This window comes from Lichenostomus cassidix, chromosome 5 (genome assembly GCF_008360975.1).
Source record: "Lichenostomus cassidix isolate B80296 chromosome 5, HeHo_3.0, whole genome shotgun sequence".
Lineage (NCBI taxonomy): Eukaryota > Metazoa > Chordata > Aves > Passeriformes > Meliphagidae > Lichenostomus > Lichenostomus cassidix.
In genome coordinates this window covers 59,636,824-59,663,060 of record NC_139486.1, presented here as the reverse complement: position 1 = coordinate 59,663,060, position 26,237 = coordinate 59,636,824, and the positions used below count along the sequence as shown (strand labels likewise).

General features: G+C 50.4%; 4 protein-coding genes across 5 annotated transcripts; 2 read left to right on the top strand and 2 right to left on the bottom strand.

Annotated features, from left to right (window-relative positions):
• Positions 1 to 88: 88 nt before the first annotated feature.
• Positions 89 to 16,433, top strand: LOC146436853 (mas-related G-protein coupled receptor member A8-like). Of its 2 annotated transcripts, none has more exons than XM_085063281.1 (2): positions 89 to 353; positions 15,299 to 16,433. In XM_085063281.1, the coding sequence occupies exon 2, from the start codon at positions 15,410 to 15,412 to the stop codon at positions 16,328 to 16,330; it is 921 nt and encodes a 306-aa protein (XP_084919407.1). In that variant the 5' UTR covers positions 89 to 353; positions 15,299 to 15,409; the 3' UTR covers positions 16,331 to 16,433. The 2 variants fall into 2 exon arrangements, with proteins under 2 accessions (XP_084919407.1, XP_084919406.1); XM_085063280.1 differs by lacking the exon at positions 89 to 353 and adding an exon at positions 14,338 to 14,573.
• Positions 1,272 to 2,108, top strand: LOC146436855 (mas-related G-protein coupled receptor member H-like). The gene has a single exon (XM_085063843.1). It carries the CDS (start codon positions 1,272 to 1,274, stop codon positions 2,106 to 2,108), a length of 837 nt encoding a protein of 278 aa, XP_084919969.1.
• LOC146436854 (mas-related G-protein coupled receptor member X2-like) lies at positions 11,761 to 12,801 on the bottom strand. The gene has a single exon (XM_085063842.1). The coding sequence runs from the start codon at positions 12,799 to 12,801 to the stop codon at positions 11,857 to 11,859; it is 945 nt and encodes a 314-aa protein (XP_084919968.1). The 3' UTR covers positions 11,761 to 11,856.
• An 8,486-nt stretch (positions 16,434 to 24,919) lies between the features above and the next one.
• On the bottom strand, positions 24,920 to 25,891 carry LOC146436852 (mas-related G-protein coupled receptor member D-like). Its single transcript, XM_085063941.1, has one exon. The coding sequence runs from the start codon at positions 25,889 to 25,891 to the stop codon at positions 24,920 to 24,922; it is 972 nt and encodes a 323-aa protein (XP_084920067.1).
• Between the last annotated feature and the right edge of the window lie 346 nt (positions 25,892 to 26,237).

Sequence of the window (26,237 nt, the reverse complement as noted above, 5' to 3'; positions counted from 1 at the left end):
AATCACACAGCTCTGGTGGAGCTTTTAACAAAAGCCACCTCCTTTGCAGTTAAAAAAAAAAAACAAAAAACCAAAAAACTGAAAGTGGCAGTGAAACTCAGATGTAGCCAAAGCTGCAATTCCCGACTGCCCTGTGACTCCACTGAGTCTTGGGAAGCAAAACTGCGACAGGGCACAGAGAGGACTCAGCGGGACAGGAGAGGGGATCTCTGGGGATCTGGGCACTCTGTCCTTCATTTTACTCCCTGGGAGGATCCACATTAGGATATTGATCCAAATGCAGCAAGAGATTTCAGGAAGCAGTGCTGATCTGGACAGACACCCTTTGCCTGCTGCTGCCCCACACTCAACAGGTCAGTGCAATGTTTTCCTTCCTCCCTACCCCACCTGCCTCTCCTCCAGCAGCTGCTCTGTTCCTGCCACCCTCTCCTGGTGGCTGCAGTGTCCTCCCCAGCTCCTCCCTCCTCTGCCCTGAGCTTCCCTTCTGTATCTTGATATTGAAATCAGATGGAAAAAACTTTTTAACCTAATGGAACACATTAGGAAGTGGGAATTCTTTATGTGTGCAGGTCATACAGAAGGATCTCTCCTTTTTCTGTGTGTGGAGAGACTTTACAACAGGAGTTTGATCCATTAAAATCGTTCAAAGTCATAAAAAAGTGTTTCTTTCCTAATAAATAAACATCACTGAAAGTATTCACTGTATTCACTGTACAGGATTGCAGTATTCACTGAATGCTGCAATATTAAAGGTGACCCTCCTTGAACTTTTCCTTTGGCCATGTGCTGTTGCTTCTTGTTACAGAACTTGTCCCAGAAGCACTGGAGGCTTCCTTATCTCTTTCTCCACTGGTTCCACCCATGTTTATCCTTCTCTGTCCACACCTTTACATCCTTTTATCTTTTCGTCCAGCTGGTCTTTCAACCGCTTCAGGGAAGCTGAAATTTTTTATTCTCTGTGTTCTTTATCATTCTCCTGCCAAACATCCCAACCGTCCCACCTCCCTGTCCCATCCCACTATTTCCACTGCCCTCCTCCCCTGCACATCTCACTGCTCTCTACTGAATCCTTCCTGCTGCACGGAGCTGCTGAGGAGCTGCATGGTCCATTCCAGGATTCTCCAAGCACTGACTCCCCATCCGCTCTGACCACAGCCAGGGGCCACATCCCACCACCTGCCCAGCATCCATCCATGGAGGTGAGCACTGTCACCCCTCCTCCTGCCTCACCCACTGAAGGAGATGATCCATGTGAGATAGATGTCAGCAGCATGGCCATACACAGTGCCACACTGCTCATCTGCCTCTGTGGGCTGGCTGGGAATGGGGCTGTCATCTGCCTCCTCAGACTGAAACTCCCTAACATCAGAATCTTTCATCTGGCTGTTATCGACTTCTTCTTCCTCCTCTTCACAGTCCCCTCTGCCCTGCTCTTCCTGGTGGAGGAAGTGTCCTGCTCCACTATCATGTCCCAGGTGTACCTGAGCTTCCTTTTCCAGATGTCTGTGTTCTCCTACTACTGGGGGCTGTGGCGGCTGACAGACACCAGCACTGGGATGGGCATGTCCAAGCTGTGCCGCCCCTGCTGCCACCTTCCCCGGCGCCTGCTGTGGGTGGTGCACAGTGTCCAATTCTGGGCTTTCTTCACTCTCATCACTGTCATTCCCACGGTGAATTCCCTGTGTCCATCACACAAGCAGGAGCAATGTCAGGTGGCTCTCATCTCCATGCTCACCATTATCCTGCTCCTCTTTGCTGTACCTGACATCATTTCCAGATCAATCAACTTCATTAATGCCAAATGTGGCTCCCAGCAGCAGCAACTCAACAAGCGTGACATTGTTATCTTCCTTGTTGTGCTCCTCACACTTCTCCTCGCCGTCTGGAACTTCCTGCACCAGCTCGGATACATTGTTGTGTCCTCCCAGGTTTTTTTCCTGCTCAACTCCATCAACAGCACCTACAAACCCTTCATCTACTTCCTGGTGGGAAGGTGTTGGAGGACCTGCCCCATGGGGTCCCTAAGGGAATCCCTCCAGAGGCTTTTTGAGGAGCAGGAAGTCAACTCTGCCCGCAAAAAAGATGCCACCACAGACACAGCAGTCTGAGCCTGTTGGTCCCTTTGACTGCACTGCTCAGGGACCCTGGGAGAGTGGCTGAGGGTTTCCTTGAGTCACCTGATTAATAAATATCCACAGGATCTCCCTCCCACACTGTATTCCTGCAGGAGAAGCAAGCAGGGGCAGGTGGGAGGGATGCTCTGCTGGGAGCACATTGGAGCATGGCTTTCCTCCACCCTCCCAGGTCCTAAAACACTATTCCCCCAAAGGGATATTTCCCAACACAGCTCTGATCCCAAAAATGCCCCTGGCACCTTGTTCCTGCATCCCACTGCAGTCTGATATCAATAAATAGAATCCTGAACCCTGAGCTGCCTTCACCCCATCTGCCAGCACTTGCTGCCTTCCTCTGGCTCCTGCTGCCAGCCGGGAATGGGGGTGGAGGGAGGGAGGGAGGGAGGGAGGGGACACAGGCATGGCTTGTGCTCCCTGCAGCAAACATGATCCCGAGTGCCCAGAGCTGGGATGGCAGCGGCACAGCCGGCATGGGCAGGATGGCCCAGGGGCTCAGCATTCCCTTCCCAGCTGCTCTCTGAGTGGCACAGCAAAGATCTCCCTGGTCCCGGCTGGAGCAGGGCAGCAGTGGGGCTGTCAGGGGGGAAGGTGGCCCCGGGGGGAGTCTGGGTGTGTCAGAGGGGTCAGGAGGGGTCAGGAAGGGTGTGGATGCTGCCGATCCCAAATGTCCTCACTGGAGAGCAGCAGAGCTACAGGTTGTGCTCAGAGCCAGGGAGAGGCCAGGAAAGCTGCTGGATGGGATGGGATGGGATGGGATGGGATGGGTTGGGATGGGATGGGATGGGATGGGATGGGATGGGGTGGGATGGGATGGGATGGGCGTAGGGTGGAAATAGGAATGGGGAGCGATACCAAAAGGGGCTGGAATAAACTTTCTAACACAATGGGAATCATTAGGAAGCAGGAATTCTTTACCTGCACAGGACACACAGAAGGATCTCTCATGGTTCTATGTCTGAGGTGAGACTTTACAGCAGGGGCTTTATCCATTATAACCATACATAGTCATTAAAACTTGTTTCTGATCTAATACCGAAACATCACTTTCCTCTAGTTTCTGTGCATCCACATCCTCCTGAGTGTCTGCCATGGTTTCAGCCACACTGAACACCAGGTACCCATGGCAGCTGCTTTCTTGTTCTCTCCCCTGCCACATCCGGGAAGAGGGGAGGAAAAAAATAAATTAGTTAAGCGTTCATGAGTCGAGATAAGGACTGTGAGAAAACACTTCAAGGGAAAATGAGGTTCAACTTAAAGTTGCAAAGTGAATTTACTACTAACAGAGTCAAAGGAGGATAATGAGAAGTAAAAGAAACCCTTAAAGACACTGTTTTTCCTCTCACCCCCTCCCTCCTTCCCACCAACAGTGCAGGGAGGGCAGGGTGTGGGGCTTTGGGTCAGCTCATCCCCAGGATCTTCCACTGCTCAGGGAGAGAGGTCCTTCCCTGCATTGCCATGGGGTCCCTGCCACCGGAGACAGTTCTCTGGGAACTCTTCCAGTGCAGCTCCAAACTCAGGAGCAGCAGCAGCAGCACAGACAATCCTGCTGCAATGTGAGCTCCTCCCACGGGCAGTCAGTCCTCCCAAACTGCTGTGCTGTGGCTCCCTCATCCACGGGCTGCACTCCTCCAAGGACAGGCTGCTCCAGCCTGGAATCAAGGGCTCTCTCTCTCCAGCAGGTCTCCCACTGGATCACAGCCTCCTCCAGGCACCCACCCACTCTGGCATGGGGCACTTCCTCCATGGGCTGTGGGTGGATTTCTGCATCCCTGTTGGACCCCATGGGCTGCAGGGGCACAGCAGCTTCACCACGGTCTTCACCACAGCCTACAGAGGAAACTTGGCTCTGGTGCCTGGAGCACCTCCTCCCTCACCTTCTGCACTGCCCTTGGAGTCTCCATGTTGTTTCCCTCACATGTTGTCACCTCCTCTTCCTCCTTCCCTGGCTAGAAACAACTGCATGCACATTTGCTTTGATTTCTCCTCCAATATGTTATCACAGAGGAGTACCCAGCATCTCCAACTGGCACAGGCTTGGCCAGCAGCATATATATCATCTTCAGAGCAATTAGAGATTGGCTCTGCTAGACATGGTGAAAGCTTCCAGAAGCTTCTCACAGGAGCCATCTTTGTGGCACCCCTACTAACAAAAACTGGGCCAAGCAAAACCAACACAGAGGGTCATTGCATGGGGAGTACAGCCAGAGAACAGGGCTGAGCCAGGCTGCTCTGGCTCAGAGCCATGTGGCCTCATGTCCCCATGCTTCTGGCTGTCTCTGACACATCTCCAGGTGCCACATGTCCAGCAGTGCCTCACAGAGCTGTCACCTCCACCCCAGCAGTGTCCCCAAGGCTGTGGCTCCCCTCCTCACTCCTGCTTTTCCCCTCAAACACTGTCTGCAGAGCGACTTTGATGGAGCACAGAAAGTGCTGCTGGCAGCTCCCCACCAGCACATAAATCACAGGGTTGAGGGTGCTGTTCAGCAATGCCAGCAGCAAGGAGGTGTTTTCTGGGAATAACTGGACAGAATCAGAAAGGCTGAGGAGAACCTCCAAGCAGAAAGGGATGCTGAAGGCAAAGAAGAGCAGGACGTTGAGCAGGATGGTGACACAGGGCTTCCCTGGCTGCCACCTCTGGGAGCCACAGCAGAGCCTGAGGAACAGGAACAGGTTGGAAACCAACATCACTATGGACAGAATCAGGGAAATCACAAGGGCTACAGCTGCAAGGACTGTCCCTGAGTCTTCAGTAAAGGTGAGGTAGAGGGAGGACACCAAAACCCCAGTGAGAACCCAGAGGGACCCACTGATGACACCCGAGAGGTGCCGGGGGTGGTGGCTTTGGTACCAGATGAGGCAGAGGATGGAGACACAGCGCTCCAGGCTGAGGGCTGTCAGCAGCCCCAGGCTGCTCAGGTCAAACAGGTGGCACAGCAGTTCCACTGCAAATACAAAATCTGTGTAGAGAGGAGCAAGATGAATCAAAGACGTGCAAAATGCTGCTAAGGTCAGAAAAGCCAAGATAAGCAGGGAGAACAGGAGGAGCAGGGAGAAGTCAGCTACAGCCAGATTTAGGGTGTAGACAGTGAAAGGGTTCTGCTTCATGTGGAAGCCCAGGAACCACATGGCCATCCCATTCCCCACCATCCCACAGAGGGAAATCCCCAGACAGACCCCTGCAAGAGCAATCAGTGTGTAGGGAAAGCTCGAGCATTGATCTGGGAGATATTCCTCCAAGTCCACAGATCCATTCAGGGTGAGGTTTGTTGTGCTGTTCTCCATGGTGAATGATCCTGTTCCCAGTGGCTGTCTTCTCCTTTTCCACCACTTCTAGGGAGAGATGAGGAACCAGAGGGAAATAAGGGCCATCAGCATTCCCAGCACTTCCCATCTGCTCACACAGCCCCTGGAAGAACCTCCACCCCTGCAGTGCCCAGGCCCAGGGAAGGAAAAATCTGTCACTACTCCATCCCTGGACTCCTCCCTCCAGTAGGAACAGCTCTGTCACAGGAACCCCACGGGTAAAGGATCTGGGGATGGCTGCTGGGACCACTGGCTATGCTTCTGCCTCATCCCTCGTGCCTGGTGTGCAGCCCTTAGCCCAGAGATCACATCCCATGGTCAGAGCTTCCCCTCACAATCTCACCACATCAGTGACAGCTTCCCCTCACATGTCCCAGGGACAGAGATCTTGTCAGGAGGAGGTGGCTTCATCACCCCCTTCCTCTCCTCCCCCCAGTTCTTCATGAGGAGCTGCTGATCTGCTATGATCCTATTAATTCAGACACTCAAGTTCTATAATTTTAAACACCATTTACTGGGTTTAAGACAATGAAGAAGGAGAGCACAGCACAGATAATATTATGTCCCTTCAGATGCTGTGAACCTTGAGGTAAAATGCTCCTCTGGTGAGGGAAGAGCCTGTCCATGGAAAGCCTGCTCCACTATGGTCCTTTCAGCTTTTACAGGGTTTTGTGAACCCCTCAGAAATTCCAGACCTCATTGTGAACCCAGTCCCTGCCCCTTGGGTGCCAACAGAGCCCCTGAGCAGCAGCCATGAGGACAAGCACTGGCCTTGTGTCCACTTGCTGTGGGAAATCACCAGTGCCCAGACACAGGAGTGCACGAGGGCTTTGCCCACAGCCTCTCATCACATCCCATCTAACCACAATCAGCAGCCCAATTACCCCTGCTGAGCATGTGTCTCCTCTGAGATTAGGTTTGTGGGGTACATGGTGCTGCCAGTGTGCTCTTATCTCCAAGTGGTTCCTGCCACACAATCTCAGCCTTTCACAGCACAGGGACTGGCATTTTGTTGCTTGTTTTCTGCACTTCTTTCATGCATTTTTCATCTCCTCTGGAGCTGTATCCTGTGCTTGTCATCCCCCAGACTGATGTGCTCCAAAGATATCCTTGTTAATGCACAAGGTCCATGGTCTCTCCAGGGTGTCCACCCGGGAGCTGCAGGATTTGGAGCTAGAGGAAGACTTGAAACAAGGAGAGAACACAAGTTCAAGGTCCATCCCTGAGAGGGAGATGGAGAAAGGTGCAACTCCTGGAAGTGTGTCCCAGAAGGAAGTTGGGAGAAGTCTTTGAGTGCCAGATACATGTCACTAGAGGCACTGAGCAACTTGTGCTGTTGCAGGTCTGCACATCAGGGATTTCTCACTCTTGGAGGTCTCTGGCTCATCTCTCTCACCTCTCTGCCATCCTGGGAATGTTATATGTCCCCTCCTGTGTTGATGGATACCCACCATCCACCACCACACAGGGAAAGCCAGAAGCCCCTCACATGGTGGGACAACAGCAGAGAATGGCAGGAAGAGAGGAAGGGGGTGACATGGCCACCTCCTCCTGACAAGATCTCTGTCCCTGGGACATGTGAGGGGAAGCTGTCACTGATGTGGTGAGATTGTGAGGGGAGGCTCTGACCATGGGATGTGATCTCTGGGCTAAAGGCTGCACACCAGGCACAAGGGATGAGGCTGAAGCAGAGCCTGTGGTCCCAGCAGCCACCACCAGATCCTTTTCCCCTGGGGCTCCTGTGACAGAGCTGTTCCTACTTGGAGGTAGGAGTCCAGGGATGGAGTAGTGGGTGATGCCTCCTTTCTAGGGATGGGACTAGACAGGGTGGGAGTTTGTCCTGGGCACTGCAGGGGTGGGGCTTCATCCTGGGTCTGGTGTGGGGCTGTGTGAGCAGGTGGGAAGTGCTGGGAATGCTGATGGCCCTTATTTCCCTCTGGTTCCCCATGTCCCCCTAGAAGGTGGTGGAAGAAGGAGAAGGCAGCCACTGGGAACAGGATCATCCACCATGGAGGAGACCAGCACAACAAACTTCACTTTTAATGATACAATTTATGGATATCTGGACTGGCAGGAATTTATGATGCGTGTATGCTTGGGCATTCCATATACAAGGATTGCCATTTCTGCGGTCGGTCTGGGGATTTCCCTCTGTGGGCTGGTGGGGAATGGGATGGTTGTGTGGTTCCTGGGCTTCCACATGAAGCAGAACCCTTTCACTGTCTACATCCTAAATCTGGCTGTAGCTGACTTCTGCCTGCTCCTCCTGTTGCTCCTGCTTATACTGGATTTTCTGACCTTAGCAATATTTTGCACGTCTTTGTTTCGTTTTTTTGTTCAGTATTGGAATTTTTTGCGTGCCCTTGGGCTCCCATGCTACCTGTTTGACCTGAGTGGCCTGGGGCTGCTGACAGCCCTCAGCATGGAGCGCTGTGTCTCCATCCTCTGCCCCATCTGGTATCGCTGCCACCGCCCCCGGCACCTCTCGGGTATCGTCAGTGGGTCCCTCTGGGTTCTCATTGGGGTTTTGGTGTCCTCCTTCTATGTCACCTTTACCTTTATTTGGCACTCTGCGTTCATCCTTGCAGGTGTACCCCTCACCATTTCCGTGGCTTTTTCCCTCATGATGTTGGTTTCCAACCTGCTCCTGTTCCTCAAACTCCGCTGTGGCTCCCAGAGGAGACACCCAGGGAGGCTCTTTGTCACCATCCTGCTCAACATCCTGCTCTTCTTCGCCTGTGGCATCCCTTTCTGTGTGGAGGTTCTCCTCTATCTTCCTTTTTCTGATGCTTTATTCCCCGGAAACATCTACTTTCTGCTGGCATTGCTGAACAGCAGCCTCAACCCTGTGATTTATGTGCTGGTGGGGAGCTGGCAGCGGCGTCGCTTCCAGCGCTCCGTCAAAGTCGCTCTGCGGAGGGTGTTTGAGGAGAAAGCCAGGAGTGAGGAGGGCAGCCATGGCCCTGGGGACACTGCTGTGGTGGAGGCGACAGCTCTGTGAGGCACTGCTGGATGTGAGGCACCTGGAGATGTGTCACCTCAAAGACACCCACAAATATGGGACCATGGGGGCACATGGCTCTGAGCTCAGTCCTGTTCCTGTATTCCCTCTGAATGACCCTCATTGCCTCATTGCCTCAGGGAATAAACTCCATCTCCTTTGGCTCAGCAGATGAGTTTCATGGGGTTTTGGGGGATCTCTTGCCTGGGCAGAGTGTGACAGGTTAAGTCCTGGGGACATATCCTGTATGGGAGGGCAGCAATTTCCCAAATCTCTGTGGGGCTGGGGCCTCTAGATGGCAGGAGAAAGGTAAGGATCTCAAGGAGCATCCTTCCCAGTCTGTCTGACAGAGCCAGCCCTGTATTCTCTGCTCATGGGAAGAGACCAAACTGACCCCAGGTAGGGCTGCCGAGCTGGGGGAGGGACAGCAACATTCCCTTGCCCATTAAGTGGGAATTTGTCACATTCTTCCATTCCATAATTAAATCATTCTGAGTAAAGTGCAGAGACGATGGTGAATTCCACTGAATTCTGGTGCCTGTGACCAAAAAAGAGCTTGAAATAAGGAAATTCATATCACCAGGTGCTTGGACCCTTTTATTGTGCAGAAATCAGGGGGTTATGCTGCTGTTCTGCAAAATGGGGCCATCCTCTGGTTCCCCAGCATCAATGTCCAAGGAAGCCCTTCAGCACCTCCATCCTGAACCTGGCCATTCTCAGGAGGAGCTGAACAGCAACTCTGCACAGCAGCTTGAGCCAAAATCCAGGTTGTACTGATCTTTTTCACGTTGTTACCACCCCATAATTAGATCTGGATTTATTCGTTTTGTTTGTTTCCAACATGGTAACTCTGACCCCAAAATGTGTTGAATAAACAACATCCATTCACTGCAGAGCTCATCCCTAGTGAGCAGTGTCCAAAAATTGCTCGTTTCCTTAGTTTTTCCCACTCTAAAGCCTCTGTCTTGTGTGAGGAGGGCAGGTACCTGTCTCATACCAGAGCTCATCCTAAGGCACGTTCTTGTAATGCTTGGGATGGTGTAGACAGTGCCAAGAGCTCCTCATTCCTGGGAGAGACCTGGGCAGCAGACACATCTCTTGCTCAGGGGAAGTTGTCCCTCCTTTTCCCACTGCCTTAAATCCAGGGGAAGGCAACGTGCCACTGCTTCTGGAAAGGGAAGTGAGAGTGAAAGCCTTGGGTGGTGAGTCATGCTCTGGAGACTGTCAAGGTTTAGCCCTGACTAAATGCCAGGCACCTCGACTCTCTCTTGCTACAAAAAGCAAACTATAAATATACACACCAATCTCATGAGTCAAATGAGATAGGACACTGGTTGGCAGGAGGATGCACAGAAAAAGAAAAAGGGCAAGCAGGCTCCAAGCTTAAAGTTGCAAAGAGTGATTTAATTACCTAAGAGAGTTGGAGGATAAATGCAAGGCAAAAATAAACTTTTCATACAGTTTTTGTTCACTCCCCCCGCCTCCCTTTCCTCTTTTATAACCACCAAACCTGGGTAGGGAGGCGGGGGGGGGGGTATTTTTTCAGTCCACAGAGCAGGTCCATACATCTATTCATCACCACAGTTTTTCTACTACGAATACTCTTTATCTATACTTATTTCTCCTTCTCATCAGGCAGTTTCTCTGCTCTCACCCCCACCCTCTTAAGAAGCAGTCTCTCTGCTCACCCCCCTTTCCCTCTTTCCAAACCCACAACACAGACAGGGGGCAGGTTGAGAGGGGTTTGTTCTCTGGTCAGTCCAATCAGGGAGAGGGGTTCTCTACTTAGCCAGGGGTCCCTCCCATGAGAGACAGTGCTCTGGGAACTTCTTTGGCATGGGTCCAATCTCATGAGCAACATCCTGCCCGAATTCTGCTGCAACATGAGTCTCTTTGTCCATAGAGTGCTGTGCAGACTCTGCCAGGCTGAGGCCAGGCTGCTTCCATGCCAGGAGCAAGGCCTTTCTCTTCCTTGAAAAGGCCTCTGTAGCTTTAACTACCACAACAGCTTCTGAGGGATCCAAATTTCTCCTAGATGTTAAAAATACTTTACTGATGTTTTGGGCCAATCAAAACCACCACATTGACACACGTGAGGTTAAACATCTAAGAAGCATTGATTAACAGAGTTGTTAATGATTAACAGAACAGAGCAACTTCCCCATCTGAGAGGGATTTTCTCTCCCTGTCTCCCATTTTCATGTCCGTTGGAAAGTAGAAACTTTCGGAGGTACAACCTCTTATCCAGGAAAGGACTCCCATCAGCCAGGGAGTTTCTCCCAAGGCAAGTGCAGAAGGATCATGATCCTTCCATGTATTTTTCTAACTCCAAGCACCTTCCTTGTCTCCAGTGTCACCCAGGCCACTCCCTACCTGAGCTTCTTGTTTTCCATGGAAATATAGAATGGTTTGGGTTGGAAGGGACTTTAAAGACCATCCTCTTCTGACCCCCTGCCACAGGCAGGGACTAGAGTACATTGCTCTTCCACTAAATTATGTTGCTCCGAGCTCCATCCAACCTGTCCTGGAAAACTTCCAGGGATCCAGGGGCAGCCACAGCTTCCCTCAGATGCACCTCAAGTGGAGCCAAACCTCAAGTCACAGTTGCAACATGAGCGGAGCTAAAACCATCCAGACAGCCCAGAGAAAATGGGAGAACCCAGCATAGGCAGTTCCAGCTCCAACCCCTTGTCCTGACAAGACAGCCCACAGCCCCAAACTCAGTGTGCATTTTGGGGAAAAGCCTTCCAGAGGCAATCCCAAACACCTGCCCACTTGTCTGGGCAACAGAGCTCAGTGTGAATTTTCGACACCTCAGTCTTCCCGTGTGTCAGGACCTGCTGGAGATGGACAGGAATCACTCAGGAATTGTTCTGCACTGCTGTGTCAAGATTTGTTATCCACCTGCATGCTGGTTTTAAGCAAACACACAAAAAAAATCCTTGTGCAGAATGTCTGATTCTTGGTGACTCAATTTTAATATTCCACATGGTAGGGAAGCTCATTTCTGAGGCCGAGAAAGCTCAGACCTGTTGAATAGGAAAGATTCAAAGCAAAGACTTGAAAACAAAAGCTTTCAAAGGTGTCCCTGTCCATGGAGAAAAGGTCAGAATGTGATGATCTGTAAGGTTCCTTCCGACCCAAACCTTCCCATAATGATTCCTCACATCATGCAGAATCCACCCCAGGCAGGAGTTCCCCTGCTGCACACAGCACCAGCCTGACAGAGCTCCAGGAGCATTTGGACAGCACTCTCAGGCACAGGGGGGGATTGTTGGGATAGCCTGTGCAGGTGCAGGAGATGGCCAGGATGGTGCAGGGCCAGGAGCTGAACTCTGTGATCCTCGTGAGACCATTCAAATTCAGGATGTTTAATGATTCTATTTCACAGTGATTCTATTTCATGAGGATTCCACTTTATGATGATTCCACTGTGTTGTCCCTATTCCGGGGCTCTGGCACATCCTCAAAAGCCCTCTGGAAAGCAACTCTAACAGAGAGGGTGAATTCCTTTGCACAGCTCCCAGCCAGGAAGTAAATCAGAGGGTGGGCACTGCTGTTGGCACAGGCGAGCAGGACAGAGGTGCTGAGGGCAAAGACAGAGGGGTCAAAGGCTCTCAGCAAGAGCCAGAACCCAAAATGAGCGGTGAAGAAGGGAAAGAAGGTGACAGGCAGCAGGACCAGGGCACAGAGCTTCCGTGGGGGCTGTTTCCATGAGCAGCACAGGAGCCTGGCCAGCAGGGCTAGAGCAGAACAGATCAGGGTGAGCACTGAGAAGAGGTAGCTCAGCACCAAGGCCACCAGCACCGAAGGGCAGAAACAGAGGGTGACGGTGAGCAGGAAGGAGAGGAGCCAGAGCAGGACACACAGGAGCACCGGGAAGCGCTGGGAGCGGTGGCACGGCCAGCAGGACACAGGGAGGACAAAGAGAGCTGTCCCAGCACTGAGGGCTGTCAGAGAGTAGAGCCGGGCAGTGAAAGAGAAGAGGATGGTGACGTTCAGCCCGGCTGTCACACCCCGTGAGCCCAGCTGGTGGCAGAAGCTCTCTGGGACATAAAATATCCCCAGGGCGATGGTGATGAAGAGCAGGAAGGTGAAGTCAGCAATGGCCAGGCTGAGGATGCAGATGGTGATGGGGTTCCTGCGGGTGTGGAAGCAGAGGAGCCAGAGGATAGCCCCGTTCCCCACCATTCCACACAGGCACAGGAGCAGCGTGACAGGGACTCTGCTCGAGTGGCTGTTGTCACACTGGGTCCAGTTGGAGTGCTTGTCCTCATTCCAGCTCCCACTGGAGACTTTCCCACCGGGCTGGCTCCAGCAGGCAGGGCTGGCTGTCTCTGTGGCAGGGGACAATGTGCCCATTGTGACACCTCTGCTGCTTCTCCTTCCTCTCACACAGCTGCAGGGGTGACAAACACACACATCTTACCAACACTGCTGTCCCCCACACGTGGCTTTTCCCATCTTTTCCCACCCCCAGCTTCCATGTGGAGCAGCACAGGGAGAGGCAAGGGACAGGGCAGATTGTTAGCAGGATGTGGGAGATGGGTATGACTGCAGGAGATTCATTTCAGTATTCTCCCCCTCTCCCTTTCCCCACAATATTTAGAGCTTTAATACCCTACGGACCAAAATTCCCCTACCAAAATCAGTCAGCAGGTCCCATCTCAAAGAGGGAGACACTGATTACATTGAAAGAGAAGAGTCTGACCTTTCCTTTCTCAGCCTGGAGAATTTCACTGGAGCAGACACACTGTGGGTTCACATTGCCTCACACACACCAGCTGCTGTCCCTGGGTCAGGATCTTCAAGAGCTTCCCTGGAATGCTCACTTGGGAAAGGGGAGAGAAGCCTGCTGGGTGTGTGTGGAGACCCTGGGAGCAGAACTGCCTCCTCTCTTCCTCACTGACACTGTGTTTGTGTCCCCAGCTGTGGAATCTCACATCCCCTCACTGGGCCAATCCTTTCCAGTGCAAACAGTTGATGATCCATGAGCTAAAGGGGCTCCAGGAGAGCTGGAGAGGGACTTTGGAGAAGGGCCTGGAGGGACAAGACAAGGGGGAATGGCTTCCCACTGACAGAGGGTGGGTTCAGATGTGATATTAGGGAGAAATCTTTCCCTGTAAGGGTGCTGAGGCACAGGTTGACCAGAGAAGCAATGGCTGCCCCAGGATCCCTGGAAGTGTACCAGGCCATGGTGGATGGGGTTTGGAGCAACCTGGACTTTTGGAAGGTGTTGCTGCAGGTGAAGGGGTGGGATCAGTAAAAACAACCACAAGTGCTCTCACGAATAAGGAGGAGGATGAGTTCTGGTGAAGGGCTGATAGGGGGATAACAGCACTCCAAAATCTGATCTCTTATAACTTTTATTGTATCATTAAGAGGATAGGCAGTAATTAATGTGGGGTCTAACTGCTGATAACCTGGCTGCAAACAACTCTTTCCTGTCCTTCCCTTGGACAGGGTGTGCCCACAGCAGAATGAGAAAAATGGAAATTCTTGGCTCAGCTGTGTCCTTTGGGTCCAGGGGAGCTCTGGCAATGATCCTGGAGCTCTTCCCAGAATGGGAGTTGTTCCTCACAAGCACCCAGCTGCCTCCCCAGAACTGCCAGCATTCCAGTGCCACCAGCACCACCAGCATCCCTCTGCTGCTGGAGGGACCATGACCCCTCAGGGGACAGAAATGTGCAATGGTAGAAACCTGTAGGGAGACGAAAGGGACAGCAGTCAGAGAATGGGACATTCTGCAGGGAAGAAGTGTTTCTAATCAAGAGGAAATGAAAAGCCATTCCCACAGTTCTGGTGGAGCTTTTGAAAAAAGCCACTTCCTTTGCAGCACAAACAATAAAAGAAAAAAAAACAAAGGGAAGTGGAACTCAGATGTAGCCAAAACTGCAGTTCCCCACTCCCACGTGACTCCACCGAGTCTTGGGAAGCAACACTGTGGCAGGGCACAGAGAGGAGTCAGCAGGACAGGAGTGGGGACCTCCTGGGGATCTGGGCACTTTCTCCTTCATGTTACTGACCTGGGAGGATCTGCATTAGGATATGGATCCAAAAGGAGCAAGTGATGCTGGGAACTGCCACTGATCTGGACAGACACCCTTTGCCTGCTGCTGCCCCACACTCAACAGGTCAGTGCAATGTTTTCCTTCCTCCCTACCCCACCTGCCTCTCCTCCAGCAGCTGCTCTGTTCCTGCCACCCTCTCCCAGTGACTGCAGTGCCCTCCCCAGCTCCTCCCTCCTCTGCCCTGAGCTTCCCTTCTGTATCTTGGTATTGAAATGAGATGGAAAAAACTTTTTGACACAATGGAACACATTAGAAAGCAGGAATTCTTTATCTGTGCAGGTCATACGGAAGGATCTCTCCTTTTTCTGTGTGTGGAGAGACTTTACAGCAGGGGTTTTATCCATTAAAATCTTTCAATGTCATAAAAAAGTGTTTCTTTCCAAATAAATAATCACTGAATGTATTCACTGTATTCACTGTACAGGATTGCAGTATTCACTGAATGCTGCAATATTAAAGGTGACCCTCCTTGAAATTTTCCTTTGGCCATGTGCTGTTGCTTCTTGTTACAGAACTTGTCCCAAAAGCACTGGAGGCCTCCTTATCTCTTTCTCCACTGGTTCCACCCACGTTTATAGTTCTCTGTCCACACCTTTACGTCCTTTTATCTTTTTGTCCAGCTGGTCTTTCAACCGCTTCAGCGAAGCTGAAATTTTTATTCTCTGTGTTCTTTATCATTCTCCTGCCAAACATCCCAACCGTCCCACCTCCCTGTCCCATCCCACTATTTCTACTGCCCTCCTCCCCTGCACATCTCACTGCTCTCTACTGAATCCTTCCTGCTGCAGGGAGCTGCTGAGGAGCTGCATGGTCCATCCTGGGATTCTCCAAGTACTGACTCCCCATCCACTCTGACCACAGCCAGAGGCCTCATCCCACCAGCTGCCCAGCGTCCATCCATGGAGGTGAGCACTGTCACCCCCCCTCCTGCCTCACCCACTGAAGGAGATGATCCATGTGAGATAGATGTCAGCAGCATGGCCATACACAGTGTCATGCTGCTCATCTGCCTCTGTGGGCTGGCTGGGAATGGGGCTGTCCTCTGGTTCCTCAGCCTGAAAGATCCTAACATCAAAATCTTTAATCTGGCTGTCATCGACTTCTTCTTCCTCCTCTTCACAGTCCCCTCTGCCCTGCTCTTCCTGGTGGAGGAAGTGTCCTGCTCCACTATCATGTCCCAGGTGTACCTGAGCTTCCTTTTCCAGGTGTCTGTGGTCTCCTACTACTGGGGGCTGTGGCGGCTGACAGACACCAGCATTGGGATGGGCATGTACAAGCTGTACCAGGGCTTCTGCCACTGCCACCTTCCAGAGCGCCTGCTGTGGGTGGTGCACAGTGTCGAATTCTGGGCTTTCTTCACTCTCATCACTGTCATTCCCACGGTGACTTCCCTGTGTCCATCACACAAGCGGGAGCAATGTCAGGTGGCTCTCATCTCCGTGTTCACCATCATCCTGCTCCTCTTTGCTGCACCTGACGTCATTTCCAGATCAATCAACTTCATTAAGGCCAAACGTGGCTCCCAGCAGCAGCAACTCAACAAGCGTGACATTGTTATCTTCCTCATTCTGCTCTTCACACTCCTCCTTGCCATCTGGAACTTCCTGCACCAGCTCGGCTACATTGTTGTGTCCTTCCAGGTTTTTTTCCTGCTCACCTGCATCAACAGCACCTACAAACCCTTCATCTACTTCCTGGTGGGGAGGTGTTGGAGGACCTGCCCCGTGGGGTCCCTAAGGGAATCTCTCCAGAGGGTTTTTGAGGAGCAGGAAGACAACTCTGCCCGCAAAAAAGACACCACCACAGACACAGCAGTCTGAGCCTGTTGTTCCCTTCAACTGCACTGCTGAGGGACCCTGGGACAGAGGCTGAGGGTTTCCTTGAGACACCTGATTAATAAATATCCACAGGATCTCCCTCCCACACTGTATTCCTGCAGGAGAAGCGAGCAGGAGCATGTGGGAGGGATGCTCTGCAAGGAGCACATTAAAGCATGGCTTTCCTCCTCCCTCCCAGGTCCTAAAACACTATTCCCCCAAGGGAATATTTTGCAACACAGCTGTGATCCCAAAAATCCCCCTGTCACCTGGTTCCTGCATCCCACTGCAGTCTGATATCAATAAACAGCATCCTGAACCCTGAGCTGCCTTCACCCCATCTGCCAGCGCTTGCTGCCTTCCTCTGGCTCCTGCTGCCAGCCGGGAATGGGGGTGGAGGGAGGGAGGGAGGGGACACAGGCATGGCTTGTGCTCCCTGCAGCAAACATGATCCCGAGTGCCCAGAGCTGGGATGGCAGCGGCACAGCCGGCATGGGCAGGATGGCCCAGGGGCTCAGCATTCCCTTCCCAGCTGCTCTCTGAGTGGCACAGCAAAGATCTCCCTGGTCCCAGCTGGAGCAGGGCAGCAGTGGGGCTGTCAGGGGGGAAGGTGGCCCCGGGGGGAGTCTGGGTGTGTCGGAGGGGTCAGGAGGGGTCAGGAAGGGTGTGGATGCTGCCGATCCCAAATGTCCTCACTGGAGAGCAGCAGAGCTACAGGTTGTGCTCAGAGCCAGGGAGAGGCCAGGAAAGCTGCTGGATGGGATGGGATGGGATGGGATGGGCAATGGGGTGGAAATAGGAATGGGGAGCGATACCAAAAGGGGCTGGAATAAACTTTCTAACACAATGGGAATCATTAGGAAGCAGGAATTCTTTACCTGCACAGGACACACAGAAGGATCTCTCATGGTTCTATGTCTGAGGTGAGACTTTACAGCAGGGGTTTTATCCATTATAACCATATATAGTCATTATGTGATAGATAAGGATTGATTCTCTAAATCGCAACAGGAAAACAGGGCCCCCACGAGCCAAAGACCTCCTGCTGGCATAAGCAGAACTTAAGCATCCTGTTTACACAAGGCTTATACAAAACTTGCAAGGTTTAGGAAGAAAGGCAAGCTGCGAACGTGACTACGACCTTTCGGAAGGCAGCGGCGGACCCTCTAGCAACAGCAACAGACTACGCAGACACAGCCTTATCTCCAGCAAATGACACGTAACCCGGAAAAAGGGACTGCATAAAACCTCGGCACACACAAACCTCTGCGCGGTGTGTCTTAGGCAGAGCGAAGGAGCCTGCCTAGCCCGCCCAGCGCTGCTTTGACCAGTATCCACTTGCTTGAATAAATTACAAATTACTGAATTGGAATTGTCTCTGATTGACTTATTGAGACCCAATTTATAACAACATGGTGCCGTGACTCGGATAGGGTCCCTCGCTGGAGACCCCTCACTGGGAGGCGCCCCGTTGTTTCAACGGCCCTGTGGGGGTACTTCTCCGACACCCTAACCGACGAACCTAAATTCGGATACTGGTCAAAGGAAAACCCCATAATCTTTGTGCACGAAGCTCCGGACGAAGACGCAGGATGCATGAGTATGTGTTCAGATTAAGCGAACACAGGGTATCTGTTCGGTTGGGGTGGTTATCCCAGAGTGTGGTGTGTGAGACGCCAAAGGCTTGGCGAAATGAATGTGGACTCCCTTGTAGTGCGGTTCCCACATCCCGCGAGGGACTGGGCCACGACCGGGAGGACGCGAGTGTGTGTGTGACTGAAGACACTCTGGAAGATGGGTCAGAGGAAAAGCAAGCCCTCTGAATCCATGGGGGGGGGAGCCCCAGACAAAACTCCCGCATATCCCGCCTGATAGTCCCTTCGGGGTTTTGATTAAATATTGGGCGGATGACCCCCGTACAAGGGGTAAGAGTAAAAGTAAAATGATAAATTATTGCATAGTAGTTTGGGGAGGAAAACAGATACGGACTGATCCTTTGTACTGACCAGTATTTGGGCAGTTTGAGAATTTTATGTGTCAAGCTTTAAATTCGTATGTAAATTCCAAACAACCTTTTAATCAGGAATAAAGTGATTATGCTGCCCTTTGGATTACCCCGATATGAGGGGCAGGACTTTTTGTGTTAAAACAAAAGATCCTAAGAAAAGGAATTCAGAGGAAATGCCCCCTCTATATGTACCTCCAGCACCAACTCCGGCGCCACCTCCGAATGCACCAACAGCCCCGTTATTACCTGAAGATGACACTAATCAGTCGTCTGAGGATGAGGAGCCTGCTCAGCCTAGTAGACGCATCACACGCAGCAGGGCACGTAATGGTCTATATCCACTCAGAGAGGTTGGTATGGAGATGGTAAACCCACCAGGGGGAGGTCAGGCACCTGGTATAGGGTACATAGCAGTTCCCTTAAATTCAGGGGACGTAAGAGAATTTACAAAGGAAATGGGTCACCTTCTAGAAGATCCATTGGGAGTTGCTGAGAGAGTAGATCAATTCCTAGGTCCTAACATTTATACCTGGGATGAACTCCCTTTACGGCAGAAGAAAGAAGGATGATTAGAACAGCCGGTATGAGAATTTGGGAAAATAACCATCCTCAGGGCCCGACTGGGGATGTGAAGTGGCCATTACAGCGGCCCAGTTGGAATAATCAAGACCCAAATGATCAGGCACACATGCAGGACTTGCAGACGATCATAGTCCAAGGCATTAAAAAAAAAAATCAGTCCCTAGGGGACAAAATATGACTAAGGCCTTTAATGAACAGCAAAACAAAATGACAAATTCGACAATTACTGGGATTATTTGGCCATTGTAGACAATGGATTGAGAATTACAGCCAAAAAGTCAAATTCCTATATGAAAAATTGGCCCATGATGGACTCCTTAAATGGTGTCCAGCAGATGAGGAAAGATTTCAGGCTCTAAAAAAAAAGAATTGGTCAATGCACCCGTGTTAAGCTTGCCTGATATCCACAAGCCATCCCATTTATTTGTGAATACCAAAGAGGGGACTGAATTTGGTATTTTAGCTCAGGACTGGGCCAGTAGTAAAAAGCCTGTGGCCTATTTATCTAAATTGTTAGACTCCCATTAGTAAGGGATGGCCTACTTGTCTCCAAGTAGTAGCTACAGCATCACTAATGGTAGAGGAAGCCCTCAAAATAACCTTTGGAGGAGAACTGCGAGTTGTCTCCCCTCATGATATCTGGAGTATTTTATCCCAAAAGGCAGAAAAATGGATCACAGAGGCCAGATTGCTTAAATACGAAGGAATTCTGGTTGCGTCTCCTAAATTAACTTTAGAAACCACCTCAGTACAATATCCGGCCCAATTTTTGTATGGGGTACCCAATGGCAATGTGCTATTACATGATTGCCTCCAAACCATAGAAGAACAAACAAAGTTTAGGCCTGACCTAGAAGATGAAGAATTAGAAGACGGCATTAAATTATTTGTGGACGGATCCTCACGGGTAGTAGAGAGTAAACGTAAGTCCAGCTATGCCATCATTGATGGACAAACCATGGAAGTACTCCAACCAGGTCCCTTAAACCCAAGTTGGTCAGCTCAGGCATGTGAACTTTATGCTGTATTATGAGCCTTACAAATAATTGGAAAAGACATAAGGACCATCTACACGGACTCCAAATATGCATTTGGAGTGGTACATACATTTGGAAAAATTTGGGAAGAAAGGGTCCTAATAACCTCCCAGGGTAAGGGACTAGTGCATGAGAAGCTCATTAAAGAAATCTTAAAGGCACTCTGACAACCAACTAAATTGGCTGTAGTACATGTTAAAGGGCACCAAAAAGGGTTAAGTTTAACTACAAGAGGCAATAACCTAGCAGATGAGGAAGCAAAACGAGCTGCTTTGCTTTCTCTCCACGAGAAACACCCACGCGAGCTTTGTGCAACATGTAAAGATGATTTAGAGAAATTCCCCTGCTTTGCTTGCTGGAAAGATTTTGGGTGCGATGGTCTGGTTTGCACATGCAATAATCCCCATAAGGAATGGTGTTATGTACATGAAAAAGAGGGTCAAACCTAGAGACCTCAGTTGTTATGCTTTTCTACGCTAGAGGAGCAAAAGCTTAGACAAACAGGGGTGACACAGAATTCAGAAAAGAAGTGGGTCCTTGCAGATGGGAGGGAAGTACTACCAAAAGCTATGGCTCTGCGGGTTTTGCGGAGATTACATGAAAAGACTCATTGGGGAATACAAGCCTTAGTAGATCACTTTGCTAATAAATATATGTGCATAAAGATATATAATCTGGCCAAACAAGTAACCATGGGATGTGTAACCTGCCAGAAAGTAAATAAACAGCAACTAAGAGAACGATTGCCTGGGAGTTGGGAATTAGCACATAGACCGTTCTCACATGTTCAAATAGACTTCACAGAATTACCTGCAGTAGGAAGACACAAATATCTACTAGTAATGGTAGACCACTTAACCCATTTTGTGGAAGCCGTTTAAACAACACGAGCTACTGCACAAACAGTTGCCAAGGTATTGTTAGAACAAATTATTCCACAATACGGTCTCATTGAAACTATGGACTCAGACCAAGGACCCCATTTCGTGTCCAAGGTAGCAAAAGCTGTGGCAGACGCTCTAGGTATCAATTGGGAATATCATACCCCTTGGCATCCACAAAGTTTGGGAAAAGTAGAACGTATGAATGGGGAAATTAAGAAACAATTGACTAAATTAAAGCTTGAAACAAAAATGAGTTGGGTTAAATGTTTACTGTTAGCTCTATTAAATATTAGGACACAACCCCGTACAGATATAAGACTTTCTCCCTGTGAAATGTTATATGGAATGCCCTTTGATTTAGAAATTCCTGGAGATCATCCCGCTGTATCAGACACTCACTTACAAACTTACATTACACACTTGGCAGGGAGATGGGACAAGCTGAGACAAAAGGGGTTAGCTGCCCAAAGACCACCTCTCTGGATGCCGATACATGCATATCAGCCTGGAGATGAAGTTTTAATAAAATCCTGGAAAGAGGCATCTTTAACCCCTCAATGGGAAGGTCCCTATGTTGTGTTACTTACCACAGAATCCGCAGCCCGGACCACCGAAAAGGGTTGGACTCACGCCAGCCAAGTAAAGAAGTTCAACAGAGACCCCTTGTAGAAAGTCATGGAACGCCCCGAGGAATTGAAGATAAGACTTAAGAGACTGTAATTTCTAGTGCATGAACCCTGTTACTGTACACCTGAAATACCCCATTAGAGTTTTCCCTAAGTATGATTTACCCTATGATTGCTATGCTTGGGACCATGTGGTCAAATGTAATACCTCTAATTGTAATTGCTATCCCTTTGTATGTTTTGTATGCAAAGTATGTAGAGAAAAGTGGTGGACCCATTGCACCAGGGGAAGGCCTCCTATGGGGGTCTGCCCAACCTGCTCTAAGGCAGAACATAAGCAAACCGAGCATTTGTTACGATTGGCTGTTAAATTGGGGAGATTACGACAGGGGATGCCCGAATGGTGGGATATTTACCTCCATGGGATTTGCCCTGAATTTTATTGTTACCACTCCAATGAACCTAGGCCGATGGTGGCAGAAATCATTGGAGGAGACTGTAAAAAAAAAAAAATGTGGCTCACTTACCCTGCCATGGTCCAGTGGTTAAACATAAAAACTGGGACAGTTATAAAAACAGATCATTTACCCCAGAGCCCCCCGAGGAATATCCTTGCTGCCGAGAAGATGGTGACCCCCGTGGCTCGCAGCAACCAAGTTGACGGGCGAGGCAGAGGGATCGAACCTGGGAGAGTAAAGACAGGCCGTGGGACTATGAAAAGATCTGGACTGAGCTGCCCCAAGTCTTGGAAGGACTTTAAAAGGGTTCAAGAGCCCAAGCAGCAAAGTGGGTATCAAATACAGGTAAGAAGTACACGTTCAGCCATGGGACCATCACTTACATAATGTATATATATGTGTAGCTTAATTTTGTTAAAATGTATCATGAGTAGTGCTAGCCATCATCCTCATGAACCGTTTAAATGGTCTCTGATCCGATGAGAAGATCAACACATCATACAAACACAAACTACTGTGGAAAACCCATCTTTTCAGATCCCAGTCGGGTCATTAGGACCATACTAATATCCGAATCATACTACAGATTACTATATGTGCCCAAGTTCAAATCCTGGTCTTGGGTACTGTAATCAACCAACAGCTTATTATTGTGCACATTGGGAGTGTGTAACTGTAGCAAGAAGTTGGACTCCTAGGAACAGTGACAAACATATTTCCACAGGATGGTATCCTCAAGGGTGTACATCACCTACTAAGTACAATTATATTGACACTGGGAACTCAAACCATAGCAACATTGCTAGCTTTAAGAGCTACTAGAGCCAGTACAGGTATAGCATCTCTTGTAAACAAAGAATTTACCGCTCTGCGGGTAGTATGCTGACCACACAGGAGTAGTGAGAGATGCTATGTCTGAACTCCGTAAAGGATTAAAAAAAAAAAAACAACGCAAAAGAGAAAGAGAAAACACCTGGAATTGGTATGAAAGCTGGTTCAATACATGCCCGTGGCTTACAACCATGTTATCTACCCTAGCGGGACCTCTGGTTGTACTAATATTGACACTTACATTTAGACCATGTATATTCAATCAACTTTTAAGTATAGTTAAAGGAAGATTGGAAGCAGCACACCTAATGCTAGCTAAGGCTAAACTAGAGATAATACCTGATCAGCAAGAATATGATATGGCCGAAGGACTGATCCTTAGCACAGAGGCCTTAAAGCGATTTAGCGAACAAAATGGTATTAAAGAAAGGGGGGATTGTGATAGATAAGGATTGATTCTCTAAATCGCAACAGGAAAACAGGGCCCCCACGAGCCAAAGACCTCCTGCTGGCATAAGCAGAACTTAAGCATCCTGTTTACACAAGGCTTATACAAAACTTGCAAGGTTTAGGAAGAAAGGCAAGCTGCGAACGTGACTATGACCTTTCGGAAGGCAGCGGCGGACCCTCTAGCAACAGCAACAGACTACGCAGACACAGCCTTATCTCCAGCAAATGACACGTAACCCGGAAAAAGGGACTGCATAAAACCTCGGCACACACAAACCTCTGCGCGGTGTGTCTTAGGCAGAGCGAAGGAGCCTGCCTAGCCCGCCCAGCGCTGCTTTGACCAGTATCCACTTGCTTGAATAAATTACAAATTACTGAATTGGAATTGTCTCTGATTGACTTATTGAGACCCAATTTATAACAATTAAAACTTATCTAATACCTAAACATCTCTTTCCTCTAGTTTCTGTGCATCCACATCCTCCTGAGTGTCTGCCGTGGTTTCAGGTCAGCAAACACCAGGCACCTATGGCAGCTGCTTGCTTGTTCTCTCCCCTGCCACATCCGGGAAGAGGGGAGGAAAAAAAAATTAGTTAAGCGTTCATGAGTCAAAATAAAGGACAGTGAGAAAACACTTCAAGGGAAAAACAGGCTCCACTTAAAGTTGCAAAGTGAATTTATTACTAACAGAGTCAAAGGAGGATAATGAGAAGTAAAAGAAACCCTTAAAGACACTGTTTTTCCTCTCACCCCCTCCCTCCTTCCCACCAACAGTGCAGGGAGGGCAGGGTGTGGGGATTTGGGTCAGCTCATCCCCAGGATCTTCCACTGCTCAGGGAGAGAAGTCCTTCCCTGCATTGCCATGGGGTCCCTTCCACAGGAGACAGTTCTCTGGGAACTCCTCCAGTGCAGCTCCAAACTCAGGAGCAGCAGCAGCACAGACAATCCTGCTGCAATGTGAGCTCCTCCCACGGGCAGTCAGTCCTCCCAAACTGCTGTGCTGTGGCTCCCTCATCCACGGGCTGCACTCCTCCATGGACAGGCTGCTCCAGCCTGGAATCAAGGGCTCTCTATCTCCACTGGGACTTCCACTGGATCACAGCCTCCTCCAGGCACCCACCCACTCTGGCATGGGGCACTTCCTCCATGGGCTGTGGGTGGATTTCTGCATCCCTGTTGGACCCCATGGGCTGCAGGGGCACAGCTGCTTCACCATGGTCTTCACCACAGCCTACAGAGGAAACTTGCCTCTGGTGCCTGGAGGACCTCCTCCCTCACCTTCTGCACTGCCCTTGGTGTCTCCATATTGTTTCCCTCACATGTTGTCACCTCCTCTTCCTCCTTCCCTGGCTAGAAACAACTGCATGCACATTTGCTTTGATTTCTTCTCCAATATGTTATCACAGAGGAGTACCCACCATCTCTAAGTGGCACAGGCTTGGCCAGCAGCATTTATGTCATCTTCAGAGCCATTAGAGATTGGCTCTGCTGGACAGAGTGAAAGCTTCCAGAAGCTTCTCACAGGAGCCATCTTTGTGGCACCCCTACTAACAAAAACTGGGCCAAGCAAAACCAACACAGAGGGCCATTCCATGGGGAGTACAGCCAGAGAACAGGGCTGAGCCAGGCTGCTCTGGCTCAGAGCCATGTGACCTCATGTCCCCATATTCTGGCTGTCTCTGACACATCTCCAGGTGCCACATGTCCAGCAGTGCCTCACAGAGCTGTCACCTCCACCCCAGCAGTGTCCCCAGGGCTGTGGCTCCCCTCCTCACTCCTGCTTTTCCCCTCAAACACTGTCTGCAGAGCAACTTTGATGGAGCACAGAAAGTGCTGCTGGCAGCTCCCCACCAGCACATAAATCACAGGGTTGAGGCTGCTGTTCAGCAATGCCAGCAGCAAGGAGGTGTTTTCTGGGAATAACTGGACAGAATCAGAAAGGCTGAGGAGAACCTCCAAGCAGAAAGGGATGCTGAAGGCAAAGAAGAGCAGGACGTTGAGCAGGATGGTGACACAGGGCTTCCCTGGCTGCCACCTCTGGGAGCCACAGCGGAGCTTGAGGAACAGGAACAGGTTGGAAACCAACATCACTACGGACAGAATCAGGGAAATCACAAGGGCTACACCTGCAAGGACTGTCCCTGAGTCTTCAGTAAAGGTGAGGTAGAGGGAGGACACCAAAACCCCAGTGAGAACCCAGAGGGACCCACTGATGACACCCGAGAGGTGGCGGGGGCGATGGCTTTGGTACCAGATGGGGCAGAGGATGGAGACACAGCGCTCCATGCTGAGGGCTGTCAGCAGCCCCAGGCTGCTCAGGTCAAACAGGTGGCACAGGAGTTCCACTGCAAATGCAGAATCTGTGTAGAGAGGAGCAAGATGAATCAACGATGTGCAAAATGCTGCTAAGGTCAGAAAAGCCAAGATAAGCAGGGAGAACAGGAGGAGCAGAGAGAAGTCAGCTACAGGCAGATTTAGGATGTAGACAGTGAAAGGGTTCTGCTTCATGTGGAAGCCCAGGAACCACACGACCATCCCATTCCCCACCAGCCCACAGAGGGAAATCCCCAGACAGACCCCTGCAAAAGCAATCAGTGTGTAGGGAAAGCTCGAGCATTGATCTGGGAGATATTCCTCCAAGTCCACAGATCCATTCAGAGTGAGGTTTGTAGTGCTGTTCTCCTCCATGGTGAATGATCCTGTTCCCAGTGGTTGTCTTCTCTTTTTCCCACCACTTCCTAGGGAGAGGTGGGGAACCAGAGGGAAATAAGGGCCATCAGCATTCCCAGAACTTCCCATCTGCTCACACAGCCCCACACCAGCCCCAGGAAGACCCCACACCCCTGCAGTGCCCAGGAAAAGGACAGGCGTCATCTGCCACCAGTCCATCCCTGGACTCTTACCTCCTGTAGGGACAGTGCTGTCACAGGAGCCCCAGGAGAAAGGATTTGGGGATGGCTGCTGGGACCACAGGCTCTGCTTCAGCCTCATCCCTCGTGCCTGGTGTGCAGCCCTTAGCCCAGAGATCACATGC

Bases quoted from the DNA above. Each gene is read 5' to 3' on its own strand.
- LOC146436852 (XM_085063941.1), bottom strand. From the start codon at position 25,891: ATGGAGGAGAACAGCACTACAAACCTCACTCTGAATGGATCTGTGGAC.
- LOC146436854 (XM_085063842.1), bottom strand. From the start codon at position 12,801: ATGGGCACATTGTCCCCTGCCACAGAGACAGCCAGCCCTGCCTGCTGG.
- LOC146436855 (XM_085063843.1), top strand. From the start codon at position 1,272: ATGGCCATACACAGTGCCACACTGCTCATCTGCCTCTGTGGGCTGGCT.
- LOC146436853 (XM_085063281.1), top strand. From the start codon at position 15,410: ATGGAGGTGAGCACTGTCACCCCCCCTCCTGCCTCACCCACTGAAGGA.